Source organism: Schistocerca cancellata, chromosome 2, assembly GCF_023864275.1.
Source record: "Schistocerca cancellata isolate TAMUIC-IGC-003103 chromosome 2, iqSchCanc2.1, whole genome shotgun sequence".
NCBI lineage: Eukaryota > Metazoa > Arthropoda > Insecta > Orthoptera > Acrididae > Schistocerca > Schistocerca cancellata.
In genome coordinates this window covers 570394941-570411334 of record NC_064627.1, presented here as the reverse complement: position 1 = coordinate 570411334, position 16394 = coordinate 570394941, and the positions used below count along the sequence as shown (strand labels likewise).

The following is a 16394-nucleotide window of genomic DNA, read 5'->3' as shown; positions in this document are numbered from 1 at the left end:
ACCATATCGATTGGACCCTAGACGACAGGAAAACCGTGGCCTGGTCAGACGAGTCTCGATTTCAACTGGTAAGAGCTGATGGTAGGGTTCGAGTGTGGCGCAGACCTCACGAAACCATCGACGTAAGTTGTCAACAAGGTACTGTGCAAGCAAGTGAAACGATCGTTGATTGGAAATGGTTATGTTCGGCTTCTTGGAGGCCATTTGCAGCCAAACAACGATGTAATTTTTATGGATGACAATGCGCCATGTCACCGAGCCACAGTTGTCCGCAACTGGTTTGAAGAACATTCTGGATCATTTGAGCGAATGATTTGTACAGCCAGATCGTCCTATATGAATCCCATCGAACATTTATGGAACATAATCAAGAGGTTCCTTCATGCACAAAATTATGATCTGTCAACACTTTCACAATTATGGACTGCTGTAAACGCACCATGGCTCAACATTTCTGCAGGGGAGTTTGCAACGACTTGTTGAGTCCATACTACATTGAGCTGGTGTACTACCATGGGCAAAAAGAGGTCCGACACGATAGTAGGAGGTATCGCATGACTTTTGTCACCTACGTGTGTAGCACATGAAATGAGCCGGCCGCGGTGGCCTAGCGGCTCTAGGCGCTTCAGTCCGGAACCGCGCGACTGCTACGGTCGCAGGTTCGAATCCTGCCTCGGGCATGGATGTATGTGATGTCCTTAGGTTAGTTAGGTTTAAGTAGTACTAAGTTCTAGGGGACTGATGACCTCAGAAGTTAAGTCCCATAGTGCTCAGAGCCATTTGAACCATTTCGTTGGGTCTCGAAGGGTGAAGCAGATGGTCATGTTCTTTTGGCTCATCGTGTCTATACTATGGAAAAGTGAGAAAAGTTCTAAAAAAACAGCAATCTTGATCATGTTGAGCTCCTCAGCTGACACTAATTTTAATGATGAATAAAAACCGCCTCAGCTGTATTATTAAACAACCTGAAGATCTTCGAAGAACTAAATCGCTCGTAGCATAATAAATGTGTAATAATACAACTGAGATGGTTTTCATTAATCATTAAAAACCTTGTTATTATACAAATTAAGTTCATGCAATTAGAAAATAGTGAGTTGTTTGCTTTCCGACCAATGAAACACTTCCATTCCTATTACCGCCAGAATTATTGAATCAAATACTGACGGAGAGATAGGGATATAGATTCTATTTTAGCTTCATGCGGGTGTAAAGTTGTCCTCCTCACTCGCAGCTAGTTTCGTTGTGTTTCAGATTTTACTTTTTTTTTTTGTCTCTTACTCGATAATATAGGACAGGAGGTGGGCTTATCTCCCGCCCCATTCGGGCCGGCGGTTGTGGCGATGCGGAAATAGCGCCGTTGATTACGGCTTCAGGGGGGCATCGGAAGGCTCAGCAGAGATACCAATACAGGAGATTAGGGCGACGGCTGCGCGAGTGTGCGTGGCGATAGGCGCCGACCTGTGCCCGCTGCTGTACAAACACGGGAAGCCATACCGTGCCTGGAAACAGGACACCTGCGCTGGACTGACTGACTGCCGGGCACCGAAGCTGCACAAACGGCTGCAGAGGCACATGCCCATTCTGCCACCGCCTCTGTATATCTGCGCGCTCTGAACGGTACAGACAAGTTTTATTCACTTCAACACAGAGAATAATAACAAGGACGGCCTGGCACGTGTGCAGGGCAAAATAAAGTACAAATCTCGTCTGGCCCTAAAAAGAAAACACAAAAAGGAGATACACCTGGGAGCAAGCACGATCAATTAACCTGAAATTTTAAGAAGTACCACAGAAAAAAAAGTTATCACTCGCTGTCGTGGTCAGAGCGTTAACTCAAGATAATGTAACAATCCTCCTCACGAATGCTGCCACTTCGAGTTGCGGACGGAGTTACAGTTCACAATTCGGCAGGCTAGGAGACATCCCAAAATCGTAAACAGTTCCTAATCAGGTGCGTGTGTACGATGTAGTAGCTGGAACCCCAGAATAAGACTCAATTCTACTGACGAACCAAGGAAATGACATGTTAACTTTTCGTCAGGTGAGGGAGTTCTGCATGCCGATGGCCGTGGTGATTTTCGAGAGAAATGAGGCATGCTTTTGTACTGGGAGATGACCATTAGGGGAAAAATAAAATACAAAGTTTAATGTACATTTTTCTAAGCGTTAGAGACGGGTTTCCGAGCGAGTAACCACCAGAGATCAGAAACCGGTTCTGTATACTCGCATTAAACTCGTTAGCCGGTCCTATGACGTCATCTCCGCACTCACTGTCTCCGTGTGCTCGAAGACTCGAATCGCGAGACTTAACCGCTGCCTACCGGAATAGTCTTCACTTTGTTATCGGCTACAAGTGGACTGTACAAACATAGAAAGAAGAGACAGTACACTAGTTAGCAAGTATAGTAGAGAACTCGCGGCATACGCATCCGTTAGGAATAACGATTATATCAGTATTTATGGGTTAACAGTGAATACTGTTCTGTTTGCACACACACACACACACACACACACACACACACACACACACACATGCTTGTGCGCACGCACACACATATACACAAAGAAACTGGTACAACTGCCTTGTATGGTGTAGGCCCCTGCGAGCACGTGTAAGTGCTGCAACACGACATGGCATGGACATGACTAATGTCTGAAGTGGTGTTGGACAGCCCATAAGCTCATAAATCCGTAAGCGTATGACGGCGGCGGGGACGGGGGGGGGGGAGGGAGGGGGAGAGATCTCTTTTGAACAGCACGTTGCAAGGCACCCAAGATATGCTCAACAATGTTCATGTCAGGGATGTTTGGTGGCAAGCGGAAGTGCTTAAACCCAGAAGAGTGTTCTTGGAGCCACTACATAGCAATACTGGAGTGTGGGGTGTCGCATTGTTCTGCTGGAATTGCCCAAATCCGTCGGAATGCACAATGGACATGAACGGATGCAGGTGATCAGACAGCATGCTAACGTACGTGTCACCAGCCAGAGTCTTATCTAGATGTATAAAGGGTCCTATATCAACTGCACACGCCCTACACCACTATAGTGCCTTCACCAGCTTGATTAGTCCCCTGCTAACACGCAGGGATGGGGAATTTTTCGCAGCACGTTATGTCGGCTCACTGGTAACATATGTCACTGCACCTACGTGTCTACATGGATTTTAATTCCCACGAATTCAGTTACCCGTTTGTTTTAAGATAACCTTTTTACGGCGGTGTATTACAAAAGCCAGCCGCTCACAAATGCGACAGATGAGTCGGTTTTAATTATGATCAAGAATTAAGCCGTTATAGCGCCGATTGGGTAGGATGAAAACTTAGAGAATAGTAACGTGACGAGAAGATAGTGCGATACTACAGTTTTCAAGGAGGCATGCTGTGCACAGCGACTCACAATTTGGCGTTTGCTTGAACGACCGATCATACCCATAGTCGGCGCCTATGCAGAGCACCCGAGAAAAATGGATCAAATGGCTCTGAGCACTATGGGACTTAACATCTGTGGCCATCAGTCCCCGAGAACTTAGAACTACTTAAACCTAACTAACCTAAGGACATCACACACATCCATGCCCAAGGCAGGATTCGAACCTGCGACCGTAGTGGTCGCGCGGTTCCAGACTGTAGCGGCTAGAACCGCTCGGCCACCCACGGCCGGCATAGTCCTTGGATTCAAGAGGTTGTCTCCATACCCGTACACGTCCATCCGCTCGATACAATTTGAAACCAAACTCGTCCGAGCAGTCAACATGTTTCCAGTCATCAACAGTCCAATGTCGGTGATGACGGATCCAGGCCAGGCGTAATTCTTTGTATCGTGCAGTCATCAAGCGTACACGAGTGAACTTTTGGCTCCGAAAGCCCATATCGATTATGTTTCGTTGGATGCTTCGCACCCTGACACTAGTTGACGGCCCAGCATTGAAATCTGCATCAATGTGAGGAAGGGTTGCACTTCTGTCACATTGAGCGCTTCTCTTCAGTCGTCGTTGGTCCCGTTCTTGCAGCATCTTTTTCGGCCCCAGCGATGTCGGAGATTTGATGTTTTACCGGATTCCTGATATTCACGGTACACTCGTGAAGTGGTCGTACGGGAAAATCCCAGCTTCATCGCTAAGTAGGAGATTCTGTGTCCCATCGCTCATGCGCCAACTGTAACACCAAGTTCAAACTCACTTAAATCTTGATAACCTGTCATTGTAGGAGCAGTAACCGATCTAATAAGTGCACCAGACACTTGTTGTATATAGGCGTTGCCGACTGTAGCGCCGTATTCTACCTGTTTGTTTACATATCTCTGTATTTGAATACACATGCCTATACCAGTTTCTTTGGTGCTTAACAGACTCAAGTTCAAGTGACGACTATTCCAGTAAATGATCGGTTCAGCGGTTCAGTCTCGCGAATCGAGTCTTCGTGCACACGGAGGTAGTTAGTTCGGAGATGGCGTCATAGGACTGGCTGGCGAGTTTAAAGCGAGTATAAAGAACCGGTTTCCGATAAAGAGAGAGAGAGAGAGAGAGAGAGAGAGAGAGAGAGAGAGAGAGAGTAGTCAAAAACATCCTGAATATAAGGGTGTTGCAGGATAGCTTGAGCTGAACGTTGCACCGTTACGAGTTACTTAGCATTGAAGTCAGCCCATTAGGCCGTAGCGCCCCCAAATTCAAGTAGCCCACACAGATCACAGATACAATTAGTTGTAGTTGCGCTCACAGCCTTTGGCTCGGGTTCGACGTTTGATATCGTCCTAATTTATGTACCTCTCTCATGTTCGGGTTCAAGAAACTGAAGAGCCGGCCGCGGTGGCCGTGTGGTTCTAGGCGCTCAGTCCGGAACCGCGGGACTGCTACGGTCGCAGGTTCGAATCCTGCCTCGGGCATGGGTGTGTGTGTGATGTCCTTAGGTTAGTTAGGTTTAAGTCGTTCTAAGTTCTAGGGGACTTATGACCTAAGATGTTGAGTCCCATAGTGCTCAGAGCCATTTGAACCATTTTTTAAGAAACTGAAGAATATGTTTAGCGGCACCGTCTCTAGCGAGCCGCTTACTTGGCGCGCGCAATGGCCTGATTGCCTAACTTCAGTGCTAATTAATGTGGAAGGGTACAGCGTATCGAATTTTTCTCTCAACAATGATTTGTCAGCACAACCTACTCGGTAACACCTGTACAAGCTTTTCAGATCGTTTCCGACCTCCCAGCATAATTATATGCAGGGTGTCTGTCCTAAGATTCGTCTGGTGCATTTTCTCTGACTCTTCTTCAGATATTTGTAATTCCGTTTCCGGAAAGTAAAGCTGGAATCAGCGTAAACAAATACTGCTTATCTTTCATGTGACACCCAGGGCGGAAAGCGCCGGTTTGTTTCCCCTTACAAATAAAATAATTTTTAAAGCGGAATTTTATGAACACATTCGAAAGAGCAGCCCCAAATTAGACTAGTACGATATTTGGTTAATCGATATGTATCAATTCATCACAGAATGTGAAGGTCGGAAGCTACCCCCTCTGTAAAGCAGGACAGGCGACGATCTGTGGCAGATCTGACGACAGAGTACAATGCTGATGCAGGTACAACTGTCTCGCAGCAAACCGTTTCACAAATGTTACTGAAAATGAGGCTCCGCAACTGACGATCCCTACGTGTTCCTATGTTCATTCAACGACATCATCAATGACGGTTGCATTGGGCTCGGAATCTTCGATATTGGAGTATGGATCACTCGAAATATGTCGCCTGGTCCGATGAATTATTACATCAAGTCGAGGGTCGTGTCAGTATACGCCGCCATCGGCTGCTCGAAGTATGCACTATGACTTGGAGGCGGGACAACGGCGCGCAGTATTATGTTAAGGAGGGGGGGGGGGCATTCGGTTGGAATTCCGTGGGCCCTGTGACACTGGCAGCGGCAGATGTGGACTACGTGAACGTTATTGTGGACTACCCCATTGCTTCCACATCTACATAATTAGTCTGTAATTCACAATTAAGTGAATGGCAGAGGGGTCATTGAACCACCTTCCAGCTACTTCTCTACCATTCCACTTTCCAACAGCGCACGGGAAGACTAACACACAAATCCCTCCGTGTGAGCTATGATTTATTTTATTGTGACGTTCATTTCTCCCTATGCAGGTGGGCGCCAACAAAATATTTTCACACTCTGAGGAGAAAGTTGGTGATTGAAACTTCATGAGGAGTTCCTGCGGCAGTGAAAAACGCATTTGTATTAATCAGTGCCATCCCAATTTGTGTACCATATCCGTTGTGTTCTGTCTCCTATTTCGCGATATTTGAACTTTTTCTATGTCCTCCGTCAATCCTGTCTGATGCGGATCCCACAAGCACAACAGTACTCTAGTACAGGGCGGACAAGCGTAGTGTTAGCAGTCTCTTCAGCAGACCTGTTATATTTTCTAAGCGTTCTATCTAAAAATCGCAGCCTTGGTTTGCTGTCTTCCAATGTGAGTTATTCGTAGCTGTAATCCCTAAATATTTAGCTGAGTTTACAGCCTTTAGATACTTGTGATTTATCGAGTAACCGAAATTTAGCGGGTTCCTTTTATTACTCGTGTGGATGACTTCATATCTTGCATTACTTAGTCAATTGCCTCTAGCCCAAATCATTTGACAATTCGTTTTGATCGTCTGATGACAGCATCATCTCCAAACAATCTAAGAAGGCTGCTCAGATTGTCTCCTACATCGTTTATGTAGATCACGAACAACAGAGGGCCTGTGGAACGCCGAACAGTACTTCTGGTTTACTTGACTTTCCGTCAGTCTTCACGAACAGTGAGCTTTCTGATAGGAAATCACGAATACAGTCACATAACGGAGGCGATTCTTCATAGGCACGTAATTTGATTAGAAGTCGCTTGTCAGGAACGGTGTCAAAAGCCTTCTGGAAATCTAAAAATGTGGAACCAATTTGACGTTCGCCGTCGACAGCACCCATTACTTCGCGAGAATAAAGAGCTAGTTGTATTTTGAACGATATTTTCTGAATCCGTGTTGGGTATTCGTCAATAAATCATTTTTTTCGAGGTAATTCATGATGTTCGAACACAGAATATCTTCCAAACTCCTACTGCATATCGACGTTAGTGAGACGAGGTTGTGATTACTCCCATTTTCTTTCTTGTTTGGTGGTGAGACTTGTGCTGCTTTCTAGTTTTGGGCGTGGATATTCCTCCGAGCGAGCCGTTGTATATGTATGGAGCTACTGTTTCAACATACTCCAAAAGGAACTTTCTCGTACAGTATCTGAACTGGTGGCCTTGCTTTCATTAGTTTTTCTGAAGCTCCTTCACTACAGGGAGAATATTTGCTTCTAACTTTCTCATATTGGTACTTGTTCTTGATTCGAATTCAAAGATATTTACTTCGCCTTTCTGTGTGAAGGAATTTCGGAAACCCGTGGTTAGTAACTCTGCTTTAGTTGCACTGTCATCAACAACATTACCATTGTTATCGTGCAGTGAAGGATTGATTGCATCTTGCCGCTGGTGTACTTTACATACGGCTAGAATCTCTTTGGGCTTTCTGCCAGATTTCGAGAGAGTTTCAATGTGGAAACTATAAAAAGCATCTCGCGCTGAAGTTGGTGCTAAAATTCGACCTTCTGTGAAACTTTGCCAATTTTGAGGATTTTGCTTGTTTAACATTTGGCATGCGTTTTTTCGTTGCTTCAGTAACAATGTTCTGACCTGTTTTGGGTACTATGGGAGATCAGTACCATCTCTTATTAAATTATTTGGTATATACTTCTAAATTGCCGTCGATACTGCTTCTGTGAATTTGCACCACATCTGGTCTACGCTTAGCCAGGTAGACTAGAAGAAGTGGAGACTGTCTCTTAGGAAGGCGTCAAGTGAATTTTTACTGCGTGTTTTAATTAGATGTATTTTGCGTTTATTTTTTGGTGGGTTTTGATGTTATGGTATTTAGTATAGATAAACAACCTTGTAGACATTAATACCTATATCTGTCATGATGCTCCCTATTTGGTCAGGATTATTTGTTGCTAAGAGGTAAAAGAATGTTTTCGCAGCCATTTACACCCCGACATGGCTTCTGAACTAGCTGGTGAAGATAATTTTCTGAGAAAGCATTCAGTACTATTTCGGAAAATATTTTATGCCTACTACCGCCTTTAAACATGTATTTTCGCCAACGTATCTGGGGTAGAGTTTAGTCACCACCAACTATTACTGTTTCAGTGGATTACTTATTTGAAATGAGACTCAAGTTTCCTTTGAACTGTTCAGGGAACTGTATTACCTGAGTTAACCAGTTGTCAAGTTTGACCTTTGCCCATACTAATTCGTAGGAACTATCTACATCAATTTCATTAAATCTCGTCCGCAATAGTCAGAAAGCAAGGCAGTAAACAGATAAAGACTAAAGTAAAAGCAGGACTGATTTTTATACTTGCATAATGACGATATATGTGAGATAGAGTACTGTTAACAAATTTTAAAAAAGAGGAGGGGAAACAACATTTCCCATCCATCGACTGTCAGTTAATTGGAGTAGCAAAGAAATAAATTAAAGAGTATGTAATAGAGTAATTTTAATGGTCTCTATTATCTTGGTTCGGTAAAAATGTCTATGAAATATCCAGTTGCATTCCACAAGGCAGTGTGTTCCTTTTACTTCTTCTTATTCTTCTTCTTCTTCTTCTTCTTGATAAAGAAATTCAGAATCGAGTCTTCTAGTAATCATACAAGCGTTTTTGTTTATTCTCATTTAGTTATTTCCTGTTCGGCTAATAATTACTGAGGCAGAATTATTCGGCAGATGCTTTCAGTACAAACCATAGATGGTAAAGTTTTTAGCGCAGTGATATCCATATCCAAAAAAATGCAGTTATTGTTTTTCTAATAAGATTGTTATCAAGTCTATCACGTAGCTATTGCTAGCATTATACACACCGTATGTTCTTTGTGAGCTTTTTTCTTTTGATTTGCTATTACTAGCTTAGTCTCAAAGGTTGTATCATACAGGTTGGGAAAATGGAACTGGCCCGGAAAATATTTCATACACCTTAAGACAGGGATCCCAACTGAGATCATATGCCCCTGATGTTCATGATGTACATTAATTTGCGTATCTTAACCTGCATGAAATATTTTCCGGGTCAATTTCATTTTGCCCACGATGTACTTATTTCCTCACAGTAGCCAAGGAAAGGAAAAGAAAACAGCCCATTGAGTCAACATCTCGGAATTTTTTTCTGGAACTGCTCATGACCAACTAAGATGTCGATAAAAGAAATCAGTAAGATACAACAAATCTCTAAACATACACAGATAGCTGAGCACAGTCAAGAGGATGAATGGTTTACTAGTCTGACTTTCCTGATAAAACGATATTTGTTTCACGTTGGTACACATTCCCTCCCTTTAAGTTACGTGGCTTGTGTCTTCATCAACACGGCTTAACATATTTGAAATCTAGTAAGATAAGGACAGCTGTTTCAAAAAAAAAAAAAAAAAAAAAAAAAGCCATAACACGCAACGGGCGAGAAAATTTGTGTGAACATGCTCATTTTAGAAAAATCAGACTATTCTAGGTACCACATGGACGTGAAGTCCACTGTACTTGAGTGTTTCACTAGGGTCTTTTGAATTCCGCTCCCTAAGACGAACCTGTGATGCGTATGAGGATTTTAACTGACCGTACTTCATATAATTAGGAGAAATAGAGGCTCTTCAGTTATAGGAGGATCTGCCCACCATATTTTGCAATTATAAAAGTAGTTGGAACGCTTGCATGCTGTGAGCCCACCTTCGTAAAACAATAGAATGAAAAATTATCGAATTTAGGAAGAAATGGAAATCGGAATATACAGCAGAAGAATGTTGCGGGTTCAGATTATATCTACCTCTGAAGAACAAATTTAATGGAACTTTATCGGAAAAAATATATTTCGACGATAGAAATGTCCAACCAAAAGATAGAAAAACATTTGGAATCTCTGACGTAATGGGAAGTGATAGGGTTGGGTTGACTGTGCGTGATCGCAATTTTTAAACTTTAGTAAATAACACACCAATATAATTGAAATTACAATCAACCTCAAAACTTAGAGAAAAAAATAAAATTCCAATACCGCATAAAAATCCAATATCAAATGGAAGGCTAACAAAAGCTAGAAAGGTTAGACTGTATTACAGTTTTCCGCGGTCTAACAATTTCGGTATTTTGGCTTTCTCTCTGTTCTCTTTCGTTTCGGTGCCTACATGGTCACTGAGTGACTGAACAGATGACTTCGACCAGCTTACTGAATTTGTGTAAGACCTCTTATCGTTTTTAGTCAGATCAGGTAACAAAATTTTAAACTTCGTAAGTAGGTTGTATAGGTTTTTTTTATTGGTAACGCCACGTCCCAAAGTCATTGAACGCTTCTCTCTTTTACCTCCTTATGCTCATTTTCGGTTCGTTCAGTTCTGTTTGTCTGTTAGGTTTTGACTTTTCTTGAATCTGTGATGAAGCTCTCTTTGTTTATGTAGCAGTTCCCAAACACGATTATTAAACCACGGTGGGTCTTGCTCGGACCGTATTTGTCTGAGGCATTTTGAACGACGCTTTCGAACTTTTTCCATTTGTGTTCCTCAACTTCGTCCTCAGCACTGAATATCTGATGCTGAGTTCTGAGATACTCTGCAAATCTGTATCCTGCACACGGGTACACGGGTGCTAGGACAGGCAGTGAGTGTAGGAAATGAGATGTGTAACTGAGTTGATCAGACTTGGCACTGAGTGACGTATTTTACCGCTTGCTCTCCAGGCCCCCTGGACGGCATGAAGACGGCGACGCTCCTGGTGGTGACGGCGGCGTGCGTGGCGCAGTGCGGCGCCGGCATGTGGGCGCAGCCGCAGCCGCAGCCCATGTTCGGCAGCGCGCCGCCACTCGTCAACCGCAAGGTGCACGCCAGCTACATCAACAGCTCCGCGGGGCCCATCCGAGTCGTTCAGGCAAGTCTCACACAGAGGCAGCACCGCTAGCTTGCAACCAACTCCTGGGTGTTCATCTGGCATAGCGCAATACTGTAGAACGTCGCCTAGCCGGCCGTTGTGGCCGAGCGGTTCTAGGCGCTACAGTCTGGAACCGCACGACCGCTACGGTCGCAGGTTCGAATCTAGCCTCGGGCATGGATGTGTGTGATGTCCTTAGGTTAGATAGGTTTAAGTAGGTCTGAGTTCTAGGGGACTGATGACCTCAGGAGTTAAGTCCCATAGTGTTCAGAGCCATTTGAACCATTTGAACATCAGTCGCTGTGTTGAGAAACTTCAAGGATATTATTGATTAAGTTCTCCAGTGATATTACAGTTACAGTTCTCTAGTGTTCGCACACTATCAGTTCAAAGCGTCGTTCTCATTGTGGACGACTTGTGAATCCTATTTCACGGACCCATTTGCTCAACTCCTAGCTGAAACACAATCCTGGGAGGTGATAATTTGTCTGTCATATAATGGAGAGGATGTTCGTTACTACAGCTGATGCTGTGAAGGTGGGTCGCAGGTTACGCCTGCGAAGCTCAGTCGCTAAGAGAATTATCAGCGAAAGCAGTACACAATTTTAATCTGCTGGGAAGTGGAAGACAGGGATCCGAATATGAATTGGAGGCAAAAATGTGAAGCACTCAGAATATGGTGCGATGTCAGTATCTCTTCGTACACGTGCACACCATCACTGGGTATGTAAATGATCAGAGATGTAATTCTCTGTGACGTATAGAACGGTCACCAGAATTTCGTACTGCCGTTCCTGTTTAATGTAAGGTATACAAAGGGCATGATCAACACCAGAGCCGCGCAGGGTAGCCGAGAGGTCTGGGGCGCCTTGTCACGGTTCGCGCGGCTACCCCCGTCGGAGGTTCGAGTCCTCCCTCGGGCATGGGTGTGTGTATTGTTCTTAGCGTACGTTAGTTTAAGTTAGATTAAGTAGTGTTTGAGCTTAGGGACCGATGACCTCAGTAGTTTGGTCCCGTAAGACCTTACCACAGATTTCCAAAATTTTCAACATCAGATGTTGAGTGAGCGCTGTGAAGCACACGGAAAGACTCGTACTCATATCAGAGGGTATCCTCAGCACATGGCAGAGTTTGAAAGGGACATAGTGGGTCTCCATACAGCCGGCCGGCCGGCGCGATATTGGATGGCGCGATATTAGACTGCATGGTAACTTGAGGGCAAGTTTATTCATCAAGGTTCCGGTGGAGCACGTCTGAACATAAGAGAGGCTCACTGTATTGTGCATCATGGAAATTGTAAGCCCTTCGCACCTGCACCCGTCACCCGAGAACAAGTCACGGACTTCGTGCAACATTCTGTGTCATTCCGCGCCTTGGTCAGAGGCTGGCAGCACCCAGATTAGGAAATTACCATCCCATGCGCAGACTACCGTTAACATCACAGCAGAAACAGCAGCGTCTGGAGTGGCAGGGTATGGCGGCGACCTGGGGAAAGAGGTGTTTCTCCTGGTCTTGGTTGGGGAGCCATCGGGTATGACTTTGGTCACAGCTGGTACGGATTGAGGGAACTCTGACGGCACAGTGGTACGTCACTGAGTTCCTCCGTCCTCGTGATTTACCTCTCATGAGACAGCATTGTGTTGTCATTTTTCAACAGCACAATGCTTGTCCACCCATCGCACGTGTCTCTGTGATCTCACTGCACGTTGCTGGGGTACTCACGTGGCCAACAAGACCCACAGATCTGCCCCAGTAGAACATATGTGATAAGCTTGCGCTTCACCTCCGTCCCAGTGCAAGTATCTGGGATACCAAGGACAGTTAACACAGTCGTGGGGCAGCATCCCTCAGGAGAGGATCCAACGGCCTTATCACACTCTTCCCGACCTACTCAGTGCAGAGGAGGTGTTGTAATTTTCTGATAAGTTGATTTACACTGCCAAGTTTTTTACAAATTTGACTCGATCGATTTTCTTCTTTTTCTTCCTCCTGGTCCTCTTCTTTCCCCTAGGAGGTAGCCACTTTTGACCTCCACAGGCCTTTTCGTTCCAATCCTCCGGTCTTAGATGCCGTCTTCCATTGTTTCGCGTATGTATTTTTCCCATCTTAGCGCTGACCTTCCTGTCCTTCTCCCTGGCGGCTTCCAGTTTAAAATTTTCTTTAGCCATCAGTGGTTAGACATTTCCTGTAAGTTCCCGTACCATTGAAGCGCTCTGTTGTCCTAAGCCTTTGTTATGGAGCACTTTATCTACATTTGCTTTCATAACTCCTCATTTCGACTCTTATTTTGCCTCATTAATTGCAGACATGTTCTCATACTGTCCATTTCCATTATTATTATTATTATTATTGTCATTATTATATGTTATTAAACTTTCCTTGTTTGAAGCCACATCCCAGCTCCATACAGAAATAGTTATCCATCACATTGTGAAATATTCTTTACCTAGTGTCCAGCCGAATACTTGTTATTTCATATTGTGGTTCAAATGGCTCTTGAGCACTATGGGACTTAACATCTGAGGTCATCAGTCCCCTAGAACTTAGAACTACTTAAATCTAACTAACCTAAGGACATCATAAACACCCATGCCCGAGGCAAGATTCGAACCTGCGACCGTAGCGGTCGCGCGGTTGCAGACTGAAGCGCCTAGAACCGCTCGGCCACAACGGGCGGCATTTAATATTGTCCTACGCAAAACGTTAGTAGCTCTCTTGCCCATTGCTATTCTGGAACAAATATTCTTAAATTTAGTAAAATAAAAAAGTCTCTATCTCACAGCCTTTTATTAAAAAATATGACCGGTTTCCGCCTCTAGTAGTAGACCACCGTCTGAACTGACCCCGGCAGTTTTGTACAGGTGCTCCAAGTGTTATCATCGTTAGCCGGATACTACATTATCTGAAGACGAATACTACTAGATGCCGAACCCGGTCATATTTTTGATATAAGACTGTGCGATCGAGACTGTTTTTTACTAATTTTGCTTAAGGGGAGCAAATCCAAAAAATTAAGTTTTTTTTTTTTTTGGCTACCGAAAATTAATTGGAACATTCCTCTTTAATGTAAACTTTGAATTATTGTTCTACTCGCCCTAGAAGTGGAGTTATTACCATTTTCCCCCACGCCTGCAGAGGAAATGGGCGGCCGCTGAATTCATGTAACACCCTCTCGTGACTTCCTGGCGAACTGCTTGGGATTTTCTCGGCCTGTTACGCTTACAGCGCCTTATGTTAGGCATACAGCGAGTGTGCAAGGGTTGGCTACATTGTTTTCTGTGACAAATGAAGCGCTAAAAGCGCGGAACATCGTCTCTTTGCTGTTTACCGTTTCGAATTAGTTCAGTGTTGCGCCTGTTGTTGGTAGTACTACACTTCTTGTGTAAAGCGTTGTTCTGGTTACGATGCCACGTTTTAGTAACCGTGTATACAAGAAGAGGAAGAACGTAGGGAAAAGAAAATTAACACTAATACCAAGTTGCGATACTACAATTACTGAAACAGTGCGTTCTTCTGCTAAGCAACACATGGCTGGCCATAGCCCTGTGACATCTTCTAGCAAATACTACCTTGGGGATGGTGACTCCAAAGGTTTCAAGACTATACGTGAACTGAAACCATATAGAACTGAATTTGTAGTTGAAAAGTTGGAATGCATTGGGCATGTGCAAAAGCGTATGGGTGCACCGTGCACGGCTTCGAAGGCTCAAACAAACTTTGTGTTCAAGTAAGCTCAGTGATGGAAAGACAATAGGATGGAGAGGCAGGCTTACTGATGAGGTGATTGAATGTCTACAGAGATATTATGGGTATGCTAAAGGGAAAATACGAGTAATGTTAGTGACATGCGAAAAGCAGTGTGGGCATTGTTCCTTCATACTGCCTCTTCCAATGAATACCCTCAACACAGCCTGTGCCCAAAAGATTCCTGGTGCAAATATAATGCAAAACAGGACTGTGATCACAAACATGGTTTGCCAGCAGCTGTGATAAATGCAATAAAACCAGTTTGTCATGACTTAGCACAGCCAGAATTGTTACTCAAATGTCTACACGGAAAGATGCAGAATCCTAATGAGAGCGTAAACAATTTGATTTGGAAAGTGATTCCTAAAAGGGTGTTTGTAAAAACACTGCACTTTGGCATTTATGATGCAATAGCAACCTACAACCAAGGGAACAGTGTGAAGTGTGAAGTTCTGAAGGCATTAGGATTTACAGCTGGGGTGAACACAGTACGAGCACTAAGAAATATTGACAGAGAAAGGATAAGAGGAGCAGAAAGAAGAGAAAGGCATATGAAGTATGATGGAACAACAGGCCAGAAAAGAAGACAAAAGAGGAAGCTTTTGGAGAATGAAGAAGAAGACCCTGATAATCCATCCTATAGTGCAGGAATGTATTGAGAAACTTTGATAGCCATTTCCCGTAAATTAGAATTTTTCGAATATAAGGAACATTTTCTCAAAATCCACTCAAGCTAGAGAGATGAAATTTTTATACAGCACTCCTAGTGGTCAAACTTACATTGTAACACAGCCATTTGGTAATATGTTCAGTAGTTTCATTTCAGTTTAATTGTAAAGCAATTATTTGTAAAAGAATTTGGGTCATTAATAAAAAAAATAATTGGAAGGAAACTAGAAAAGATACTCCAAAATCCCTCTGTCATAACTGCAATACTAAACCACTCCATATGTAAAAAAAATTCAAATTTTTCTATTTGGTAGTTTATTCATAAATGTTCCTCAAACTTAGTGATTTTAACATGGGCAGCATAGGCACCTCCGGCTCCCCGTAACTGACAGATGGCTGTTTCCCAGTAATGTTATCAACAATTAATGATTTCCTTGCTACACGTACAGGAATTACTTTGTATTGTTACCAAATATTTGTAGCTTCTATAGGATTTTATTTCTCCTTCCTCTGCGTCAGTTTTCACCAGATATTGTGCCATACACATACACTGACTCTTGTCCAGATTTATCCCAAACCCCGTTTTATGTACTCCACTTCAAATTTTCTCAGCGTGTCTGCTATATCCTCTTCCTCTTGAGAGAACATTACCTGTCCATCTGTGAATAAAAGGCAATGAAGAGTATCTCCACCCATGCCTGGGCATTTCCTGCACCAGACATTCAACGCCTGCTCCGAAAAAATGTTAAACAAAGTAGTCAAACAATAGAAAATCCAGGATGGAATGTAACTACATATATATTGTTGGGGAGAAAATTATAATAATGGAAATTGGCAGTATGAGAAGATATGTAAGTCTGCAGGCTTTTGGGGCCGTTGTCACTAAAAGTTAAAATCTTTATATAAAATCTTTATATAATATATATTGTTAAGCAAAGTAGTTGACTTTACTCAATCTTTTTTTGGACCAGTGTTAACGAAAATGCTTCGGGT

At 43.5% G+C, this 16394-nt stretch overlaps 1 protein-coding gene across 1 annotated transcript in view; it reads left to right on the top strand.

Annotated features, from left to right (window-relative positions):
* Nucleotides 1-16394, top strand: part of LOC126156614 (uncharacterized) — an 81665-nt gene that overhangs the window by 48717 nt on the left and 16554 nt on the right. The window contains exon 2 of the mRNA XM_049916321.1: nt 10798-10985. Within this exon, the coding sequence (XP_049772278.1) occupies nt 10798-10985 (188 nt within the window). The remainder of the gene's footprint in view (nt 1-10797; nt 10986-16394) is intronic.